We start from the raw sequence: 21,169 nt of genomic DNA on the forward strand, positions 1-21,169 counted from the left end.
TCAGCCGACGAAGCTGAAGAATAGACGACCCCCTCCTCCACCTCTTATTTCCTCGCCTTTTCTTCCCTGTGCTCTGGCTGAGAGTAGGGCTTAGTTTGCGTCCAGAGACTTGCAGTCCAGCTTTAACGCCCATCGCAGCCTCAGGGTGGAAGCGTATGGGGGGGTTTGTGTTAGCTCTGGTTAGGTTTAAGTCTGAACTTGTGCGCTTGGTTGAAAGCACTGCCCTGTTCTGCGTCCGGATTTGCCGTAACCCCTCAAAACGATCTTCTGTTACAGGCAGTAAACACGAGGATGGCACGCAGAGCGATTCCGAGAACGGCTTGGGATTGCGCTTTGGCAGCAAACGCCACGCCGCACTGGAGGAGCGTCTGAGAGCTGCAGGAGTTGGTCGGGTCAGAACAGAGGGGTCGTCTTCTGTGAGCCGCACAGCCTTCATGATTGAGTTCTACGACGAGGATAACCCTCGCAAAAGGCGCTCCTACTCGTTTTCGCAGACCGCACCGCTGCTCGGAGGAGTGGCAGGGGAGGGGCTTTGCCCTACACCGCCCTCACGTCCTAAGGTCGTCGCCACAGCAGCAGCGGACGGCAGCAAGGGCATGTCATCGTCTCTGGCGGCGGTCGCCCCCACGGCTGCTCGACTCCTGCTCAAGCAGAAATCGGAGGAGCCCAAGGTGGCGCAGAACCCTGCTGCTATTGGTCAACCCAGTCCCACAGATGAGGCACAGAAACAAGACGACGATCAGAGTGACAAGGGCACGTACACCATTGAACTGGATAAAAGCAACCCCGAGGAAGAGGAAGCAAGGCGAATGATCGATAAGGTATGACAACTTCATTTTTAACCCTCTAACCCTAAAGATTGTCTGACACACAATCATATTGACGTGATTTCATCTGTTAAACACTTATCCTTCTACAGAATGGTGGAGTTTCCCTGTCATTAAACCTCATCATTATTCACAAGACTCATGTTAACAAGACACTTCCCATTTGTGAGAAATAGAGGAAATGACAAAAAAATGGATAGCTATTTGGAAAGCAGAAGTTTAATACTTAGGGTTAAAGGTCAGAAGTTTCGGAATATCAATTGATATACAACATTATAAGAGCTGTAATGACTTCCAACATGCTTTTCTGAGTGCATTGTGAAGGTTGTGTTTATCCTGGAAATCTGTTTCTGAACATGAAGCAGTTTGAGTGCATCTTGCTGTGAAGCTCTGTTTAATGGCTTTATAATGGCTCTCATGTGGCCAACCAATCAACTCCTCCATTATTCACTTTAACTTCAGGGAGTTTTAAAGCCTTGCCTTTTAATGCATGTCTGGGTGCTATTACTTATGGATTGTTATGAATGTTCATGTATTTAATTATAAAATAACATGGAAAACATAAGAATACTGCGCAGTTTGTGGTTTTCAGCTATAAATGATAGGTGCATAAAAAATTCGTAACATTTTTCAGCCTCCTGATGATTTTCAATATACATCTCGTCATTTACACCATCGTTCAAAAGTTTGTGGTCGTTAAGATTCTGTAAATTTTTTGAAAGAAGTCTCATATCCTCACCAATGCTCCTTTATTTGATCAAAAATACAATTAAAACAGTAATATTGTGAAATATTATTACAATTTAAAATAACTTTTAATATGTTTTAAAATGTAGTTTATTCCCATGAATTTTCAGCATCATTACTCCAGTCTTCAGTGTAACATGATCCTTCAGAAATCATTCTAATATGCCAATTTGATGCTGAAGATGATAATGTTGAAACCAGTTGTGCTGCTTAATATTTTTGTGTGATACATTTTCATTTGTAAAATGTAGTGTAAGTGTAAGTCTTTAGGAAAATATTATAATGAAGATTCTACCAAATTAAAAGCAGATTAAATTCCTCCCAATATTGCTTAATTTTATATTGGCATCAGAATAATTTAAAATATATGGTGAAGATTCAATATATCATCCAAGTAAATAGTTGGATGGATAGACAGAAAAGACAGAGATTAAACGGAGTGACTGTCAATAAATATGACGTAAGTTTACTTTTAAACATCCTGTGTTGTAAAGGTGTCTCTATTGAACTGACGTACTTCCTGTTCGTTCCTTACTGAGATGTTGTTCTGGCTCTGTTGCTATGGAGTCTGTGCAGCTGTGTTTATTTGACCTCTTTTCGCCACATAGGTGCTGCCATCGTGTCGCAGATCGCTGATCCTCCTACATGTGTTTTTGTGTTTGTCATGTGTAGGTGTTTGGGGTGGAGAACTCTCAGGATCCTGGTTGTCCTGAGCAACGGGAAGCAGGTGGAAAAGTGAAGGAAGGCAAGAAGCTCAGTTCCACTGTGTCTGAGGTAAAGGCCGAAGTGAACATATGTCTGCATCCTAACTCAAGTTGTCATTTGTAGAATCTAAACCTACCTTGTATTTTATGCTTCATTATCTCATTATGCGTTTATCTAATTTACAGACAGTTGACGGGTAACAATGATATGTTTTTATAATTTGGAGCATAATGTTTTTTTGTGTAGACTACGACTACACCAGCTGAAATTGCGTTTCACATTCTAGTTTGAATGATACGGTTTGATGTTACTTGGACTGGCTTTCAGGAATACTGACACAGTCCTTTGTCATTCACTCCCTCCACTGACCACTTCCTTGTTAGGCAGAAAACTGGCCACTTGCTCACTGACCCAGTTCAGGAATGAGAAGTAGTAGTCTGCTGCCTTAAGGCAACATTCACACACACAAACTTGCACGCACACACACACAGACACAAGAGTAAGGCTACAAAAGAGTCCTTGTTTTGAATCCTTGTTGTGGATCCACGCCATGTTCACAACCAGTATTCACTCTAATATGAGCAGAGACTCGAGTTTTCTGATTATTGTTGTATAACTATTTATAGTGGTGCTTACTCAGACTAGCATAATCAAATTAGTGTAGTTTGTTTGGAAATTATAAATGTAATGTGACTCCACACACAACCCATGTCATCAGCTCTATGCAGGACTGTACCACAGACAACCATTGCAGGGGTGAATCAAGTGATTAATACTGACTAGAGAAACATCTTTACTTCATTTGTAGAGACTTGTGGAGGATTCAGTTGCAGTCGGCAGCCCTCGCTGGGTTTCACAGTGGGCCAGTTTAGCTGCTAATCAAACACGAACAGACCCAGAGGGCTCTGGAGCCGAACCACCACCTTTTGTCCATCAAGAACGAGGTAATTTACTGAATTGTATATATCCAATATAAAAAATACTGCTAAATTAAAAAATCTATTATATCGCCCAATAACGTGTATGGTATCAATCATTAAAATTGTGTAATGCACATCTAGCCGTGGATTATCCCTTACATGTTCTGTAATGTATATGTTCACTACTGTTCAAAAGTTTAAGGTCATTAAGAATTTTTGTAATGTTTTTGAAAGAAGTCTCATGTTCAGCAAGGTTGCATTTATTTGATCAATAAGACTGTAAAAACAGTAATATTGTGAATTATTATTAAAAATAACAGGTTTTTTTGTTTTTTTGTAATGATAAAATGTTCAATTTATTCCTGAATTTTAAGGAGCCATTACTCCAGTCTTAAGTGTCACATGATCATTTAGAAATCATTCTAATATGCTGATTTGCTCAAAAGCATTCTTGTTATCAGTGTTAAAAACAGCTGTGCTGCTTAATATTTTTTGGGACACCATGATACATTTTTTCAGTATTTATTGATAAAAACTAAAATAACAGGATTTTTTTTTTAAATATTTTGTAACATTACATACTTTGTAACATACGTCTTTACTGTCAATTTTGATCAATTTAATGCATCCTTGCTGAATAAAAGTATTAATAAAAAAATCGTACAGACCCCTAACTTTTGAACAGTAGTGGATATGTTTGAAGTGCTATAATATGTATTTCTTTTTCCCACTTCAGATGGCGATGCTTTTGAGGCTGGCATCTCTATCAAGAGCACCGGTTCCACCACTTCCAGCCAAGCTGAGCGCAAAAGGAGGACTCTTCCGCAGCTTCCAACTGAGGAGAAGATCAAGCGTTCTGAGATCGGTGAGAAGCAGGACACAGAACCCCAGGAAAAAGAAAGCCACAGTGACCATAAAGGTGATGGTGAGTGCCTCAAAACTCCGAACAACAAGAACATTGAGTCTAGCCAATCCAAGAGCGTCCAGCAGGACGGGAAGGCTGGAAAACCGTCTTCTGCGCGCCCCCTGGGAAGTGGAGAGAGGAGAACGCCGGAGGAGAGTCGCAGAAGGCGTTCTGAGGACAAGAGTAAAGGAAGTGACAGCGAGAGGTCTGGGAAAGCGCTGGTGAGGCAGGGTAGTTTTACCATTGAGAAGCCCAGCGGTAACGTCCCCATAGAACTGATTCCTCACATCAACCGACAGAACGGCGGGAGGGAGCGAAGCGACTCGATGGGCAGCATGGACACGGCAACTCTTCTCAAAGACACTGAAGCTGTCATGGCATTCCTTGAGGCTAAACTCCGGGATGAGAAGAAGCTGGACCCCGCAGCCGGCCCTTTATCCCCAGAGTCTGACATCGACACGGCCAGCACGGTTAGCCAGGCGGCAGCCGAGGCCGATCGTAAGGCGGTTCAGAAGCGACGGTCCCTCAGCAGCCTTTATAGAGAGAAGAGCAATGCGAGCGCCACATCGAAAACCACGACCAGCGCGAGAGAGCGCCTGGAGAGGAAGACCAAGACCAAGACCACAGAAAGCCGCTCAGATTCTCGCCGTTCAGTACAGACAGCCTCCCGTGGCCGCCAACCATCCCAAGATCTCACGGATGACGACCAGACGTCCTCGCTAGCCATCTCAGACATCCTTTCCTCGGACCAGGAGATGTATTCCAGCCGCTCACTCACCAAAGGTTACTTCACCTCCACCGATGACCTCTTGCAGTCCAAGCTTGATACCAGCAAATCCGCAAGGTCCGCAAAGCCCAGCAAGACGGTGCAAGCTAGCGCCGCGGCTCTCGTGAAACAGGCTGGTCTTCCGCAGCCCCGTCCCACGCGGGCATCTCTGTTGCGCAGGGCTCGGCTTGGAGACACGTCGGACACAGACCTGGCGGATGCAGACAGGGTTTCAGTGGCATCTGAGGTGTCCACCACTAGTTCCACTTCTAAACCACCATCGGGAAGAAAGGCACAGTCACGCATTGACTTGCTAGCGCAGCCTCGACGCACCAGACTCGGCTCGTTCTCAGCACGGAGCGATTCGGAGGCCACGGTCGGTCGGACCGCAGCGCCACGTGTGTCGGCAGAGACGGCGCTTCGTCTGGGGCTGAGAAGCACAAATCAACAAGCGGCGGACAACAAGCTAACTGCACGCATGAGGGCTAATAGCGTCTCCAAGCTAACGGACCCCAAGCCGAAGACAGCACCTGTCAACAGCACCCCATCAGGTGAGAAGGAATGTAATAGAAGTATGACTCATGTAGCTCTGCATGATTGGAAATGCTACAAAAACCTTTGCTAATTGTTAGTTGTTCCTGCTAGCAGAAGCCAGTTGAAGTAAGGTAATTTGTTTGGATGCCATATCTTCTTTTCATTTCAGATAAGTACTGAGTATGCAGTAGCGATGGAAGTCCGACAACTGACTACTCAATTAGTGAGGTTGACTAGTTTAGAGATCCAGATTTTTTTAAATATTTGTTTGTTTTTAGCAGCAGGGCTTTAATTAGCATTTTTATAGCATGCTGTGTGATTTTTATTTAGTCAAATTAAAAATAGTTCCTAAAAAACAGTAATTAGCAAAGGCCCCTTCACAGCAAGTGTAAAGTTTTAATAATATTTCTAAATTTAAAGTCCCCCTGTGGTAAAAATCCAGCTTTTAATGTTGTTTATATGTCTGTGTGGTGTTTTTAATATTATTTAAGACAAACCATGTCCAAATTCATAAGTCGGCACCATTGTTGAGTATTTTCTAGTGTGAGTGGAGGCAGGGCTAATTTGCATATTCATAGAACCGCGTATCCTAAATGAGGCAAGGGTGTAGAGTTACATTCAAGCTATTTTAGGAAAAAACGCTTAAATATGTAATTCAAATATCAAATATGAGTTTTAAGGAATAAAATGATTGACTACAGGTGGACTTTAAGAGAATAGCAAATTCCTTGTCAGCCAATGAGAATCCATCTGAAAAGTAGCTTGAGCGTTTAAAGGACATGCATTTTGTAAATAGATAAGGTGAATTTCCATTTCATGCATAAAATCATTAAAATGACGGTTGTATGATGAAAGTTCTACAGCCTATTAAAAACTGCAGTTGCTTAAAATGAGATGTTTAGCATTCAGCAGAATTTAGCAGTGCAGTTTTGTGATGTTTTATGTGGATTGAATCGGTATCATTAGTAATGTATGTCTGTAATTGTCTGTCTCTGCATGCTTGATATTTATAAAGATCCCATTTTACACAGAAACTCAACTTGAGCCTGAAAGTGTTCTCGCAGAGGAGGAGCCCATGGGTACTGTACCATCTCTGGGCTGTGTGTGTGTGTGTGTGTGTGTGTTGAGTTTTCATACAATGAAAACAGTAGAAACTGAATCTCAGCATGCTTTAAAATGCCATTCTAGTCAATACGTCATCTCTTTTTTAATATTTTTTTTTATGCTTTTTTATCAAACTCAGCAGTGATGAAAAGGAGCTCAGCTCATTTGCTTTCCCTTTAAATAAACATTTAGCGAGAGATACATTTTAGATCTAATATTCAAGTGCTTAAGAGTATATTTGTAGATTCAGTGCTCTGAGGAAACTTTGAGAAATTAATGAATTATGTTAATATTGAAATTATGACTTCTTAGATGTTTGTCCTTTACTGCCACACAGTCAAAATCAGAGGAAAGTCGTCTCTTATGCTGATGCAAGCACTGAGCAATAAGAAATGAGGGTCAGCGGATGTTAAACACATTCCCCCTGGTGGCACAAAGTAAAACAACATGACAGCAAACAGCTTCACATGCGCAAAGAAAACATTCATCGCAGACGCAAGCGAGTTCATGAAGGACACTTGCAATACCAGTCCAGATCTTTAACCACTAAAACATCAACTCAAATGTCTTTTTCATCACTTGCTAGTGTCATTGTTTTAGAGATAGTTGGTCAGAAAAGCTTTTCTGTTCGCTTTTAACAAGTTTGATATCTGCTGGGGTAACTGCAATATTAAGCCTCTTCTGTGCTTAGTGGTTTGTTTTAAACTCTTTATACATCATTTTGTTAAATGCAACTATCTTTGCTCCATCCCCATTTGAAACAAGGTTTTAATGGGAATCATTATAGTGTATAATAAAGTACAAATACAAACTACAAAAGATTGTTTTACAATGATAATTGAATATAATTATAACAGAATGTTTTAGTTGCCATGTTAATAAACCTTGAGCCAGTGGGGAAGAAGATCATTGCATCGTGTGATAGTGATGCAAGACGTTTGGCGACTGTGTTTGTAATACTGACAAAAATACTGATACATTAACTGTTTTTGAGGCCTTTTTGAAATGTGCACACCTCTAACCAACCCCCAATTCTCACTATTAATTGTATTTCTGCAAACATTTCAGTCAGACCTCTCTCTCCTTTCAGCCAATAACCGGTGGAGACGGCTGCCTCCCGAATATGCCTCTACCTCTGAGGATGAGTTTGGCTCCAACCGGAACTCTCCCAAACACGTTCGCCTGCGGCCGGGCACCACCCTTCGCACCAGCAGGCTGGGCGTTCCCGCTCCGGTCACGACCAGCCCCGGGGGTCTCCTCCTCAAGAACAGGATGAAAGAACAGGAGGAGTACATACGAGACTGGACGGCTCACAGCGAGGAGATCGCCAGGTACTTATCAACTCTCTTTTAGTCTAAAAAAGTGTTTTTCTTAAATGCCCCACGGTTACTTGACAGAAAATTTATGTTATGCTTTCTCCAGTCTGTGTGTCGCTAGAGTAGGGTCCAGACAGTGCTTCATTTGAGCCAGTTTTTAAACGATCCGGCATTAACAAGTGCATTACATGGTGATAGTGTGATTCTCTATCCAATTCTTAGGAAAAATAAGTTAATATCGCCATTTTCCATATTCACGAGTAAAGCTGATGGTGTTTCTGATCAAAAGAGATCCTGAAGATGGAACTGCTAATACTAAATGAGGTTTCATTAAACAAAGTTCAGGAGGAGCACGTTCAAATAATCAATTCGTCATCAACAGTTACCATGTCTATCCTATCAGCATGAGAGGAAGCCTGTATATACACTCATATATATACGCTATATATACACCTACATTCCTCGACAGTCTTCAGCGTCCCTCCACCACCCCGACTCCTCACTCTTGGCTTGTTCTACCACAGTCAGGAATACGGGGGGAGTACTCTGGGTTCGGGCCAAATACCGAGCCTGGAGCCCTCTTCTCGGACTGCACGCCAAATACGCATACCGTTTATTCTATCTGACTTCTATCTGAAGTGTGAACTCGTGAATCAGGATAGCGGGAGACGGGAGTTAGATCAGTCAGTATCAGAAATCGATGTCAGAGGTGAGAGAGAATATCACTGATCAACTAAATAATATTTGGTCTCGATGTAGCTATATGTAGTCAGGACTGTGCTCTTATAGTTGTGCCATCACCGTCTAGTGACATCATTGTATGTTATGGCCTGTATGGTCAGTGCCGGTAACAGCGGCAATTATTCATTTACAAATTTAACACTGGGTCGAGGTGTCCAATGTAATGACATCATATAATAAAAAAAAGGAAACGACATAAAATGACAAATTCTAATAGATAAATTAAATGTCTAAATGTTTTTCACACGATTCCCACTTATTTCTGTTTTTCACGATTTCTAGTATTTGTACAGGCTTTACACTTCTTTCGATGTCAAGAGTAGCCTATTGTAATGAGCATTTCGTTTAATTTTACATGTGAAGCAAATAAAGCTTCTTAAAGGTAAATAACATATTTCTAATGGCACAGCAGACAGCATTTTTTACATTGCATAATTCTTTTTTAAGTTATCTACATGTCATGTACTACATCAAGCCACCCGTATAATGCTGTCACCGTTCAAATGAATGCACAGTTCATACTAACTGTATGTAATGTGTGTAAGCCTCCAATAATATTATGAGATAATTAGTCCCTCATGAATAAATCTCTCACTGAGTAAAAGTGCCTCTATTATAGACTATACAACATTATAATTATTATTATCATCTATATAAAAACCTATTTCCATTATATTTTTATTATTAATTTCCCTGGTTCAATAGGGTGCTCTTGGAAGAAAGCAGCAATGGCTGGGACTGACTTTCACTTTTTTTAGTTCAATGTTTAAAATATCTTTACTGAAGAATCTTTTAAAATCTGTGTGGAAAATGAATGGGTAATATACACTGAGAACCAAGGCCGCTGAAAAAGCGTGCAGTCACTGTTGTGTTACATGCGGGCACATAGTCTGTTATCTCAGGAGATATCCTCATATAGCATTAGTCACAGCTGGAACTGCAACAAGAGGGACTGTCTTCAAATCCACTGCTGCAGGGCACACAGTAATATAACCTGATCACATGCTCTCTCTCTCTCTCTCTCTCTCTCTCTCTCTCTCCTCTCTCCTCTCTCTCTCTCTCTCTCTCTCTCTCTCTCTCTCTCTCTCTCTCTCTCTCCTCTCTCTCTCTCTCTCTCTCTCTCTCTCTCTCTCTCTCTCTCTGAGAGACTGTTTGCTGTCAGCCATTGTTAATTTGAGTTAACAAAATAAAGCAAGTAGTATAATTCAGCTGATCATATGATCTCAGCATGAGGTGTCCCACTTAATGTTAAACAGCTTTTTATTAGGCTAGTAATATGACTGGGGTCTTTATTAAAAAAGATTCAAAAGCACTATTCATACTGTTCTATGTGTAAAATAAGTTTCTATGTGTTGATACTGTGTGAATTTTACATTTTTGTTTAACAAAAATGACACATTGCATCTTTAACAATCCATAAACTGTATGCCTCATTAGCCAAATTTGTGATCTGTTCATGTAGCAATACTACCACCTTGTGGTTATTCTAAAACCTCTTTCAACATTAGAATACCTTAAGAATTATCAAAACGTATACACAACAAATGTGTGAGTCAAGACGTATTGAGTTATCCCTGATGTGTTTAGTATGTTATATTATATACACTACCATTCAAAAGTTTCGGGTCGGTACGATTTTTTTTTTGTTTTTTATAAAATTGTAATTAAATAAATGCTTATCCTTTAATAACAAAGCTGAATTTTTAGCATCATTACTCCAGTCTTCAGTCACATGATCCTTCAGAAATCTCTCTAATATGCTGATTTTCTGCTTCAAGAAACATTTATTATGAATGTTGAAAACAGTTGTCCTGCTTAATATTTTTGTAGAAACTGTGATGAATGGATGATAAATGCTGACATTTATAATGTAAAAAAAACTTTCTGTTTATAACAGCATTTATTAATATTAATATCAACATGATTAATGTCTTTACTGTTGCTTTTGATCAATTTAATGCATCCTTGTTCAATAAAAGTATACATTTATTTTTTTTAAATTGTAATGACCCCAAACTTTTGAACGTTAGTATGTCATGTTAATAATAATAATATTTTTTATAAATGTTGCATGTGATGCATGTCATTTATACAGTACATTAATTTGGAATGGGATTGCATATGCATGAATCGAGTAGGGCCTACCTAATGTGAGTTTGTACGTGTCATTTGCATGATGTGTCTGTATTTGTGCACCCCTAGTTTCTAGACACCCATCTGAATGTTTACAGGTTATTTCCCTGTGTGCGCAGGATCAGTCAGGACCTCGCCAAGGACCTGGCTATCCTGGCACGGGAGATCCATGACGTGGCAGGCGAAATCGACTCGGTCAGTTCCTCCGGCACCGCACCCAGCACCACCGTCAGCACAGCCGCCACCACACCGGGCTCCGCCATCGACACCAGGGAGGAGGTACAACTCGCTGCAGATTCAAGAGGTTTATTCCTTTGCCAAGGTGCTCGTTCTTAATAAGTTCGTCGTTATTTCTCCTTGTCTTCAGCTTGTAGAGAGAGTTTTTGACGAAAGTCTAAACTTCAGGAAGATTCCCCCTGTAGTTCCCACCAAAGCCTCAGAGATCAATGGCAAACCAGTGGAGCTTCGTCCCCGGGCCCCGGACAGCCTGGACCCTCAGGCGGCCCTGCGCAGACGTACCTGGAACCGGGATGAGGTGAGACCGGTATGAATGAACCTCTTAACTTAAATTCGACCTAATCTTGAATATGTTTGATGAAAGATTCAGCACTCTTCTGGGTGTGTGTTTGTGGCTCCACTTGAGGACATCTTGTTCAGTTTAACCTGGTGTGTACTGAGTGGTGACATGAAAACCGATACGATCCGTCATTAAGATTAATTACCTCTGTGTTTTATCGGCTGGATGTTGTTTGTTTGGTAACTTATTGATTGACAAGGTCCTGCTGGTTCTTTTGTAGGCGGTGCTAGACAGTTTATTGCTGACGTCGGTTTCCCAACTGTCTTCCAAAATCCGACAGTCTGTAGATAAAACTGCCGGCAAAATCAGGTCAGTCATGGAATGAAATGTGTACAGTGTTGCTCATCATACCAAATTACATAAAGGGTCTGCTGAAAATGTTACAGAAATCAAACTTAGCAATCCTACATTAAACCTGCCATACTAAATTAAGTTTTTTTTTTTTTTAATCATGACAACTCTCTGAATAGTTTTAGCATGTTATTAAAATATGCCAATGTTAATGTCTATTTAGATTTGTTATGACTATTTAAAAGTTGAGCAAGCTATCTCATCAGCAGAGGCCAATCAGCTTGTGCCACAATGATGTGATAGCCTGCAGATTGCATGTAAAGTTCTATTACCCTGTGCCTTATAGAGTTTCATGGTGTGTGTGTGTGTGTGTGTGTGTGTGTGTGTGTGTGTGTGTGTGTGTGTGTGTGTGTGTGTGTGTGTGTGTGTGTGTGTGTGTGTGTGTGTGTGTGTGTGTGTGTGTGTGTGTGTGTGTGTGTGTGTGTGTGTGTGTGTGTGTGTGTGTGTGTGTGTGTGTGTGTGTGTGTGTGTGGTAACATTGAAAAAAAATTTTTTTAATGTTGTTTCTTATTCACTATTTTAAAGGATATTGTTCAAAGACAAGGACAGGAAGTGGGATGATATTGAGAGTAAACTCTGTTTGGACAATGAAGTTCCGCTTCCCAAAACTACAAACAAGGTAAGTTCATCCATGCTGAATGTCTTCCAGTAATTGATGTTGATCTGTACTTTTTCTAATTCTTCTTTGTGCCATTTAGGACATTTCATCTATACTGACAGAGCTGAAGAGGGTAGAAAAACAGCTTCAAGGTAAGACTTACACTTAGCTTCTTCTTACATGTCTACACTACGTGCAACAGCTGCACAATGGACCTAAACGTACCTTGCCTTAATCATCTAAGAAGTGCTGTATTATTGTTTTATAGATATTTAAATAACTTCTATTACATCAGTCAGCTCATGATGAACAAAGTACACAAACATTCACACTTTCTGATGTATTTGTCTATCCCTGCAGTTATAAATGTCATGGTGGACCCTGATGGAACCCTTGACGCTCTGACCAGCCTCGGCCTGACCAGTCCTACCACCCCCAAACCCAGAACCAGCCCCGGCTCTCAGAGCCTATGGGGACCCCTGCCCAGTAACGGAGCCCCCCAACCACCACCAAAAACAACCGTAACCAACCCCAGCCAAGAGAAACCCAGTATGGGACTCAACTTAAACCGCACACACCCCACAGGAGAGGAGAGTGCCATCGCTAGCAAATAATCTTTTAGCAAACTGGACTAACTACATACTGTAGCTTGTTCCTGAATGGATCTTTTGTGTATGTATAATGTAATTATTCCTATGTGCCCTTCTACAGGATTCTGTACGAGGCGTGTTTGTCGTTTTACCCTGTAGTGTATTAGTTTAGGATCACACCTGTGTATCTGGACTGACTGCTTGGCTCGGCTAAGCGAAACCGCACCAAAACACACACAGCTGCATGTGACAGGAAGCAAGTGGCCATCCGAGCCCTTTGAACTGCCAGACGTATCCCCCGTGAACGGACTAAAGCAACTCCAGTGCCTGTCTGCTCTCCTCTGAGCTCACCTTTCTGTGTTCTGCACAGTGCAACTACCCAGTTTACCAAACTATGCGCAAACTCAGTCATTTCTATTTCAAATTTGTCTATTTAGATAACTGGAATTTTGTGCATTCAAGCTATTCTAAATTAGCTTAATAATAATGTTCTTGTTTGTTTTTTTTAATGCAAAGACTTTGTATCATTGGAGGCTGAAATATCCATTGAAACTATTCGCGCAATTTTGTAGTTTTCGATCAGAAAAACATAAAGAGGGAACTTGCAGACGAATGCATGGCATGCACTAATGGACTGGTAAATAGCGCCCTGGCTAAATGGTTTTTCTCCGTTTTGCTCCTTCGATCAGCACTGTTGATCGCTGAATCAGCCTTATGACTGTAAGCGCGTGTGTACTAACATTCTGCATAGACGGGCATCTATGATACTTGCTAGCCTTCTTTTCATGATAATGTTCCATGTCTCTGTGTGCGTTTACTGTTTACCCGTTTCTTTCCTTCTGCTGCTTGTCTGTATTTTTAGGAGGATGTTGGAGTAAACCTGAACCACGTACCCGGCCTTTCTTTAGGAGCCCCGTAGGAAGAGTTTTTCTTGTAACTGTAGACCTAGACAATAGGGCAGATAGGTACCAGACAGAATACATCCAGTGGGCTTTTTTTGTGTTTTATACATGTATAATGTCACTAAGTGCCCAGTATTCTCAGCTAGCTTACTCTTTTGGTTTATAAGGATGAAAAGACTTGATTCATTGTGCTACGGTTTCATTTTGCACATCAAAGGAGTAATGCGAAATGGAATGATTCAGAGCACAAAAAGGATTACGACACCACTACATCTCACTGTACTCACTACAAGATGCCTTTACAGTGGGACGCCCCTCTGACAGAAAACAACCTGTGTGAGTCCGCCGCTGTATGAGAGGGTGGAACGGCAGATAAAGTGCTTGGTACATAGATTTTCCCAGTGTGGTTTACACATTGTGTATCATATCAGTGTTTTTTTTGTTTGTTTTTTTGTTTTTTCAACTTTTTAATGTATGGTTTATTTATTTTTGTTTCTTTCAATTCATTTAATTGTCATGGCACTTTTTTTCTTTTTACATAATTTTGCATATTCTCAGTAAAGGGGGGAACAGCATATTAAATAAACATTTTTGTTTAATTCCGAAGCAGAGTGGTGTTTTCGGTTTAAATAATTTAGGGAAAATAAAAAAAAAGATTTCAAAATACAATCAAGTTATACTGATCTGGAAATAACACACACACACACACACACGCATATATATATATATATATACAGTATAAAAGATGGTGTCATATATCATCCTTTACTGTACATAATGGAAACATTATTGAAGTCCATGCGGTACAGTGCAGTAAGTTAATGCTGAACCTGCTGTTCTTTTGAGGGTTTTTTGAATGAAATCTATGGATCCAGATCCAAACTTTTCCAGGACTTTGCTTGTTCTCTCTTGTACTGCTCCAGCTCCTGAGAAAAGAGACAAGAAAAAAGATGCTTATTGCTGTGCAATGTGGTCTCTGACTTATTAATAAATACATGTGTGTGCCTGATATTTCATCAGTCAGATTGAACCAATTAAAATTGGGCTTTAACTGAAGTGCATTACATCTAGATGTAATTACATCTCAGTGTTGTTAAAAAGTTAACAACAGTTAACTGTTTTCATTATGGAAATAAATCTGAAATGACAAATATTAGATAAACTTAAATGAAAATTAGAAATTTTGCCTTGGCTGAAATAAAAACAAATATATATATATTTTTTTTACAAAAGCACATAAAATTGCTAAAAACTGAAAATTAAAAAAAAAGGTTTTTCAAAATATGAATAAATATAAAATAAATAATACTAATAACACTGAGCTGGATTTTTTTTTGTCATATTTTAACATACTCTAAACTTAACATGAAGCATGTTTACAATGATAAATACTACAAAAAAAATTGTCTCTCCTAAAAAAAAAAATCATATTAAATAAGATTATATATATCAATTTGTTGTAGTTCATAAAAACATGTTTTACTCTATAAGTAAGTGTCACATATATTGGCTGATTGCAATCACTTGGTAGTCAGCAATAACAGTCTAAATCAGAGCAAATGAGAGGCTACTGAAGGGCAGCGGGTGTGAGGTGCAGGGTAACGTTCAGTCATATACAGCACACTAAAGTAAAGCAGGGCGTGTATCATTCTGGAGGATCGGTTGATGGTACAGTACAGTATATTACTGGAGGGATTATAAACACACAGGACTAGAGGTTACTAGAAGACAAATATCTGAATGCTGCAGTGATCTTACAGTGGCAGTAAATGAGTCTTGTACCTGGTCTTTCTGGGCTCTGATTGAGTCTATTAGGGTCTCACTGTACTGGGGGTCTTTGGCAGGGTCTTTCAGCTCTTTGCGTTCTTTGGTGTTCTGAAAAACAAAAATGATCGGGGTCAGACAGACATTTGATATTAGAGTGTGAGTGTGTGTGTGTGTGTGTGTGGTGGGGGTGGGGGGATATTTGATATACAGTTTCAAAAAGTACCTCAGGTGGGAAAACCTTTTCAAAAACTTTCTTCCAAAGGTCTAAGGGGTTTTTGGCATGTAGGCTCCCAATATCAATCTCAGAGGAAACAGGGGGACCTAGAGGATGAATAAATCAGTTAAATTTAAATTTAAATTCATAAGTAAAAACTGCATATTTAAAGTGAGTAAGTGGAGGCGGGGCTAATTTGCATATTCATAGAAGTGCATATACTAAACGAGGCAAGGGTGTAGAGTTACATTCAAGCTGTTTTAAGGCATGAATACTTTTTTTTCAAGGAAAAAAACGTTAGGTCATTTTAGTGATCAAAGATGAGTTTAAGGGATACAATTATTGACTACAGGGGGACTCACCATTTTAATATGATGTTATAAAACTGCATGTATATAATTAAAAAATATTGCTTATAGTTTTAGTTGAAATATACATAGAGTTCAAAAGTTTGGGATCAATAAAAAAAAGAAAGAAACTAATCTCGGCAAGGACATGTTTAATTGATGAAATGTGTCAATGGAAACATTTATAAAAATTTTATTTCAAAATGAAATTGTTCTTTTTGGTGTGAGAGACCCGGGTTCGAATCCACTGTGAGACACCAATGTGTCCCTGAGCAAGACACTTAACCCCTAGTTGCTCCAGAGGCGTGCGACCTCTGACATATATAGCAATTGTAAGTCGCTTTGGATAAAAGCGTCAGCTAAATGAATAAATGTAAATGTAAATGTAAATGTTCTTTTTAACCATCTATTCATCAAAGAATCCTTAAAATGCATCGACAAAAGCAGCAACATTGATAATAAAAAGAAATGTCAGCTTAAACAGGAATAAAATACATTTTTAAATATATTACAAAAAAAAAATATATATATATATATTATATATTATTATATATATATAAACAGTTATTTTAAATTGTAAAAATATTTCACAATATTACTTTTCATCTTTTTTTATTTTGATCAAGTGAGTATAAAAGACTTTTCAAAAACATTAAAAAATCTTGCTGACCCCAAACTTATGAACGGAAGTGTATATTAAATATGCTGATTTAAGATGCATAAAAGCTTGTTTGACTTCAACCAAAACAACAGTAAAATGCATATCTTACCAATCTGACTGAGGGAGTCTGATCCTGCTGGAACAGCCAGAGGTTTGCTGGGGTCTGTAGAGATTGACTTTCTAACAGAATGGAAGATCATTTCTTTTTTATAAAAAACAACTGAACTTCATGAATGAAGAATATCTCAATTTTAAAGTGCACGAGAATAATGAAAGCTTCATACGGTCTTTCAGTCCCAAATGCCAGCTGATTAACAAAACTCCTGCTTTTAGACATTGTGGCTTCTGACTTGCTGCTGGTGAACTATGGAGAGACAGAGAGCATTCAGATACAACACAGACCATAGACAAACAGAAAAGCTGAACAGTTGACTAAGTTAAAGCTGGGTTATGCCACACAAGGGTAAAGTCAGTTCAGAGATCTTTTTTTTCTAAAGCTGCACATTTCTGAAAGTTACATTGCATTAACATCCTCAAACTACATCAAACTGTGATCAATTCTGAAATACTTTAACAAGAGTTCAGTCTTACGATTAATGACGCTCCATAGAAGTGGGCTAAGAAGCGTAGAGTCTTACAAATCACCTTCCTCTTCTCTGAATCAAAGTCCTAGAAGGAGACAGGAGTTCAGCATGAATGAGACTGATGAATATAACAGTTTGGTTATCGTTATTCTAAAAAAAAAAATGTTTACTGGATAACCTTAAGACATTTTCCTCAATATTTACTAAAAATGAGTTCAAAAATCCAGCTTTGAAGTGTTAAAGGTGCAGTTAGCAATTTCTGAGAGACACTGTTGAAAGTGGATTGGACCAAGCACCACAACACACTTGTGGCCAATCAGTGTCCACTTATGATAGAGGAGGAGAGAGAGTGAGCAAGACGGGATTTGAAGAAAGACTGTAGAAAGAGAGATGGCTGAGAGAGACATAACAAAAGAGAAAAGCTTAGAGGAATATCAGTGGGAAAAAAAGGGTTATGATCAGGCAAGAACTTTAGGACCCGAATTATTAAGCTTTCTAACGCTGGAGAGACCTTAGAGGATGCCAAGGTTGCGTCGTTTCTGCTCCATACGTGAGTAACATTGGTTTTGCTGTTTCACAAAAACAAGATATGCTGTTGTTGCAATGTTAGCTATAGTAATAGCTAACAGGATAGTTTTGAGTGTCATGGAGCTGAAGTGCTGCTGGTGTCTAGTTTCTTGTCGCCAGACCTTCAGACTGACGGCAGAAGGTCTGGACTCCATAGCATCTTTCATTGGCCAAGGAATGCCCAGAGGCCGTCTGACATGTAAAGCAACCAATCAAAGTTCGCTTTGTTCCACGTCATGTTTAGGGGCGTGAAAATGTAACGTTTATGTCCCTACAATACTCGTTTAAATAATTCCAACCCAAGGCATACGAAAAAAAAAGAAAAAAAAAAAGAGGTGAGGTGAGGTGAGGCCTGGTTGAGTTGCATTAGTAGTGTGTTGTTGCCATGTCCAACAACACCCAATTTTCAGCATCTCATTTACACCTGAGAAGCTGAAACTCGCAGTTATGGTAAGGGGCAGGGCATTTCTGAAACACCCTTGAAGTGGTCGACCAATCACTACACACTGGTCCAGCCAAACCAATTAGAGCACACTGCGCTTTTCACAAGGAGGAGCTTCATAGAAACCAGAACTATACAGACTGACTGTTACTGACAGACTGGGAAGGAGGTGCTGCAACAATGCAAAATATATGAAAAATAATGTTTTTTGAACATTCAAACATGGAAACCTATTCTAGTAGACTTTGTGAAAGGGCATAATATGGCCTCTTTAAAAACAGTTAGCAGTATTCAGTGTATACTATGCAGAATCCAAGTACTCTATTCTGAATCTGAACATTCTAATGCAGTGAAGTTTTACCTGAAAGATGTCAAACTTGCTGCCAATTATGAGAAGCGGAACAGGAAAAGGGCTGATGAGCTCTCGGTCCTGTTGAAGAGAGACTGTTTCATGTAATATACACTGCAACATAAATGCACACACTCGATTTAGTGCAACTGTGTGATCCTCTCTACCGGATAGTCCTTGTGGAGGATTCGTGGGACTCGTTGTTTGCCTGATCTGGATTCTCCTGTCTTCTGGAGTACGGCACACACTTTTTCCACCTGACTTCGAGCTGATCCGAGCAGCCTTTCCATGGTCTCCCACAGAGCATTAGGTTTAGACAGATCCAGAACAAGTACTGCAGATAAAGAACTGAAAAAAATAATTGTACCTCATGTTTGCAACCACATTTTAAATTTATTTAAATTTAAATTCATTTCAGATTACCATCCTGAATGAGTGTCTGTGAGTCTAACCTAACATTGTCAGCCGTGATGGGAATCTGAACAAGGTCGGATAAGGAGATTCCCCCTCCCAATTCCCACAGATGAGCGATGTCTTTAGGCTGCAGAGAAGGAGAAAATAGACAATTATCTAGCCATAGATGCTTTTATATAAATTAAAAATGGAAAATCAGTTCCTATAAAGAACTGAAGACAGCACTGTAGCTCGTACCGTATTATGCCCTCTTGCTCGTCTACCAAAAGTGTACTCCAGTGCAAGAGTAGGTTTAGCTGCCTCATCTCTGGTTTAAAGGGAAAAACACAAATCTGAGGCGACATGAAGACTCTTAAAAACTTCAAATGTACAACATGACACCTCGCACTTACCTGTCAAGAAACCGTAGTAATATCGTTGTTTTGCCCTGAAATATAAGGTCAAATGTTTTGTATTTGTGTGTTGTTGTTTTCTGACAATAGAGGCTAAAATATTTTTAAATATTTTATCCTTAAATTATTAACATGACAAAAACTTAGGTTTACTTGATTATCCATACACATTTCTTTAAATCATGTTAAAAATGTAGCCTAAGTATTAAATATGATGCAGTTTTTATTTAATCATTGTATTGCATTGTACTACAAAACTACAGAGCACAATGAACACTGCAGAGGTTTGATCATAAAACCAAGCATCATCTTGGTAAGACATTATATCAAGTGATATAGAGTGACAACTGATATTTATGCACTTCATGCAAGTAGTCTGTAATACTGTTATAAAATTCTCATTGATTTACATTGAGCTCACAGAAATGTATCAATAATATATCCATTTAAATATCAGCAACTGCTCAGTTTGAGGCTCTGGTTAAAACTGAGTTGTTTTTTTCATCCTTGAGTGTGAGTTACATATTTTTCACTATATCATACAACTGTATACGAGCCATAAAAGCCTGATGCATAAAATATGACACAACTTTTGTTTAGATTTTTATTAAAGTTTTTGTGAAAAGTTTCAATAAACTGTTCCATTAAAAAAAATATATATATATATATATATATATATATATGGGTGGTTGACATATTTGGCTAAAAAAAAGTTTTTTTTTTAAATCTCAAATGTAAGTCATGGAACTCATTGGGTTATACTCTACCAACTCTTATATTTCCAAATATATATGTGGTCTTGTAGATTTTGTCCTAAAATTTACATTTATTCACTAGTTTACTGTCTTAGTGACTAAAAATGTCATATGGTGAGACATGAATGTTATTGTGTATTAAATTAAAAAGGGGTATAATGTGATAATGTAAGTCAATTTATCCTGATTCTTTATCATTACTATTTAAAAGTATAACATTTCTTATGTGCAAATATGTTACATTTTGCATTATTTTACTTTATCATCACTCATAGACAGACGTTTACTTGTAATCTTTCATATATATATATATATATATATATATATATAATTTTTTTTTTTTTTTCTGACTATTATTTTATGTCAAGCGTTACAGGGTTCTTTTTTTAACCTGTTTTCTATTAGCATATACCTTCTCAAGACCATAAACAGTAACTTAGTGCTATATTGTAGGCATACCCCTGCTTTACTGCCCATGAAGAAGACTGTTCTCTGTGTGAGGAAGTGTGCGTCCTCTTCAGCATCCTCTTCATCAGTCCTGTTCTCCCTGCTGCGTACTTCCGCTGCAGCAACATCCCATAATGTGTCCGAACTACGAGACAAAATCATCTGAATAGTAGCATATGCATATTTAGCTCCATTCTTCCTCATTTGGGTAGCTAGTAAGCTAGTAAACTTAAACGAGGAGTAAAATAATGTATGTAAATAGCCCAACAGGCAACTTACTTTATTTTAGGCATTATCACAAGTTGTGTTTTTAAAATTCTCTACATCAAAGAAGCGAGTTTAGATAATTGTCCTGTACTGGTGCCTCAGTGTTTTGTCGACTAAAAAAGAGGCGCTTGATTACCGTTGCGAGGGGTAACGTCACCGTTTGATGACGAAGCACCTAGTGCACTATGGGAAATGAAGTTTTTCTTATATACTATTTTTGTACCGCATACAATATTTTTCATTCTGTT

At 39.0% G+C, this 21,169-nt stretch overlaps 2 protein-coding genes across 9 annotated transcripts in view; one reads left to right on the plus strand and one right to left on the minus strand.

Annotated features, from left to right (window-relative positions):
- Window positions 1–14,319, plus strand: part of cep170aa (centrosomal protein 170Aa) — a 46,134-nt gene extending 31,815 nt beyond the window's left edge. The window contains exons 9-20 of one of the 8 annotated variants that reach the window (XM_084391779.1): window positions 277–821; window positions 2,247–2,348; window positions 3,088–3,223; window positions 3,936–5,420; window positions 6,435–6,482; window positions 7,598–7,838; window positions 10,796–10,976; window positions 11,065–11,241; window positions 11,495–11,583; window positions 12,151–12,244; window positions 12,324–12,375; window positions 12,584–14,314. In XM_084391779.1, coding sequence (XP_084247905.1) covers window positions 277–821; window positions 2,247–2,348; window positions 3,088–3,223; window positions 3,936–5,420; window positions 6,435–6,482; window positions 7,598–7,838; window positions 10,796–10,976; window positions 11,065–11,241; window positions 11,495–11,583; window positions 12,151–12,244; window positions 12,324–12,375; window positions 12,584–12,837 — 3,404 coding nt within the window. In that variant the 3' untranslated portion in view covers window positions 12,838–14,314. Of the gene's footprint in view, window positions 1–276; window positions 822–2,246; window positions 2,349–3,087; window positions 3,224–3,935; window positions 5,421–6,434; window positions 6,483–7,597; window positions 7,839–10,795; window positions 10,977–11,064; window positions 11,242–11,494; window positions 11,584–12,150; window positions 12,245–12,323; window positions 12,376–12,583 lie in introns of all 8 variants that reach the window. The other 7 variants (XM_084391780.1, XM_084391781.1, XM_084391782.1 and 4 more) reach the window with 7 other exon arrangements.
- Window positions 14,295–21,074, minus strand: dync2li1 (dynein, cytoplasmic 2, light intermediate chain 1). The gene is made up of 13 exons (XM_084391788.1): window positions 20,934–21,074; window positions 20,667–20,799; window positions 19,453–19,487; window positions 19,298–19,367; window positions 19,099–19,187; window positions 18,814–18,994; window positions 18,659–18,727; window positions 17,296–17,373; window positions 16,989–17,068; window positions 16,814–16,884; window positions 15,706–15,803; window positions 15,498–15,590; window positions 14,295–14,641 (listed from the first exon to the last, which is right to left on the minus strand). Exons 1-13 carry the CDS (start codon window positions 20,945–20,947, stop codon window positions 14,579–14,581), a joined length of 1,074 nt encoding a protein of 357 aa, XP_084247914.1. The 5' UTR covers window positions 20,948–21,074; the 3' UTR covers window positions 14,295–14,578.
- Window positions 21,075–21,169: the final 95 nt, after the last annotated feature.

This window comes from Rutilus rutilus, assembly GCF_951802725.1.
Source record: "Rutilus rutilus genome assembly, chromosome: 20".
Classification (NCBI taxonomy): Eukaryota; Metazoa; Chordata; class Actinopteri; order Cypriniformes; family Leuciscidae; genus Rutilus; species Rutilus rutilus.

Bases quoted from the DNA above. Each gene is read 5' to 3' on its own strand.
- dync2li1 (XM_084391788.1), bottom strand. The intron at 19,368-19,452 runs GTAAGTGCGAGG...CCTTTAAACCAG, and splicing joins TTACTACGGTTTCTTGACAG to AGATGAGGCAGCTAAACCTA. The intron at 16,885-16,988 runs GTATGAAGCTTT...CCATTCTGTTAG, and splicing joins GCATTTGGGACTGAAAGACC to AAAGTCAATCTCTACAGACC.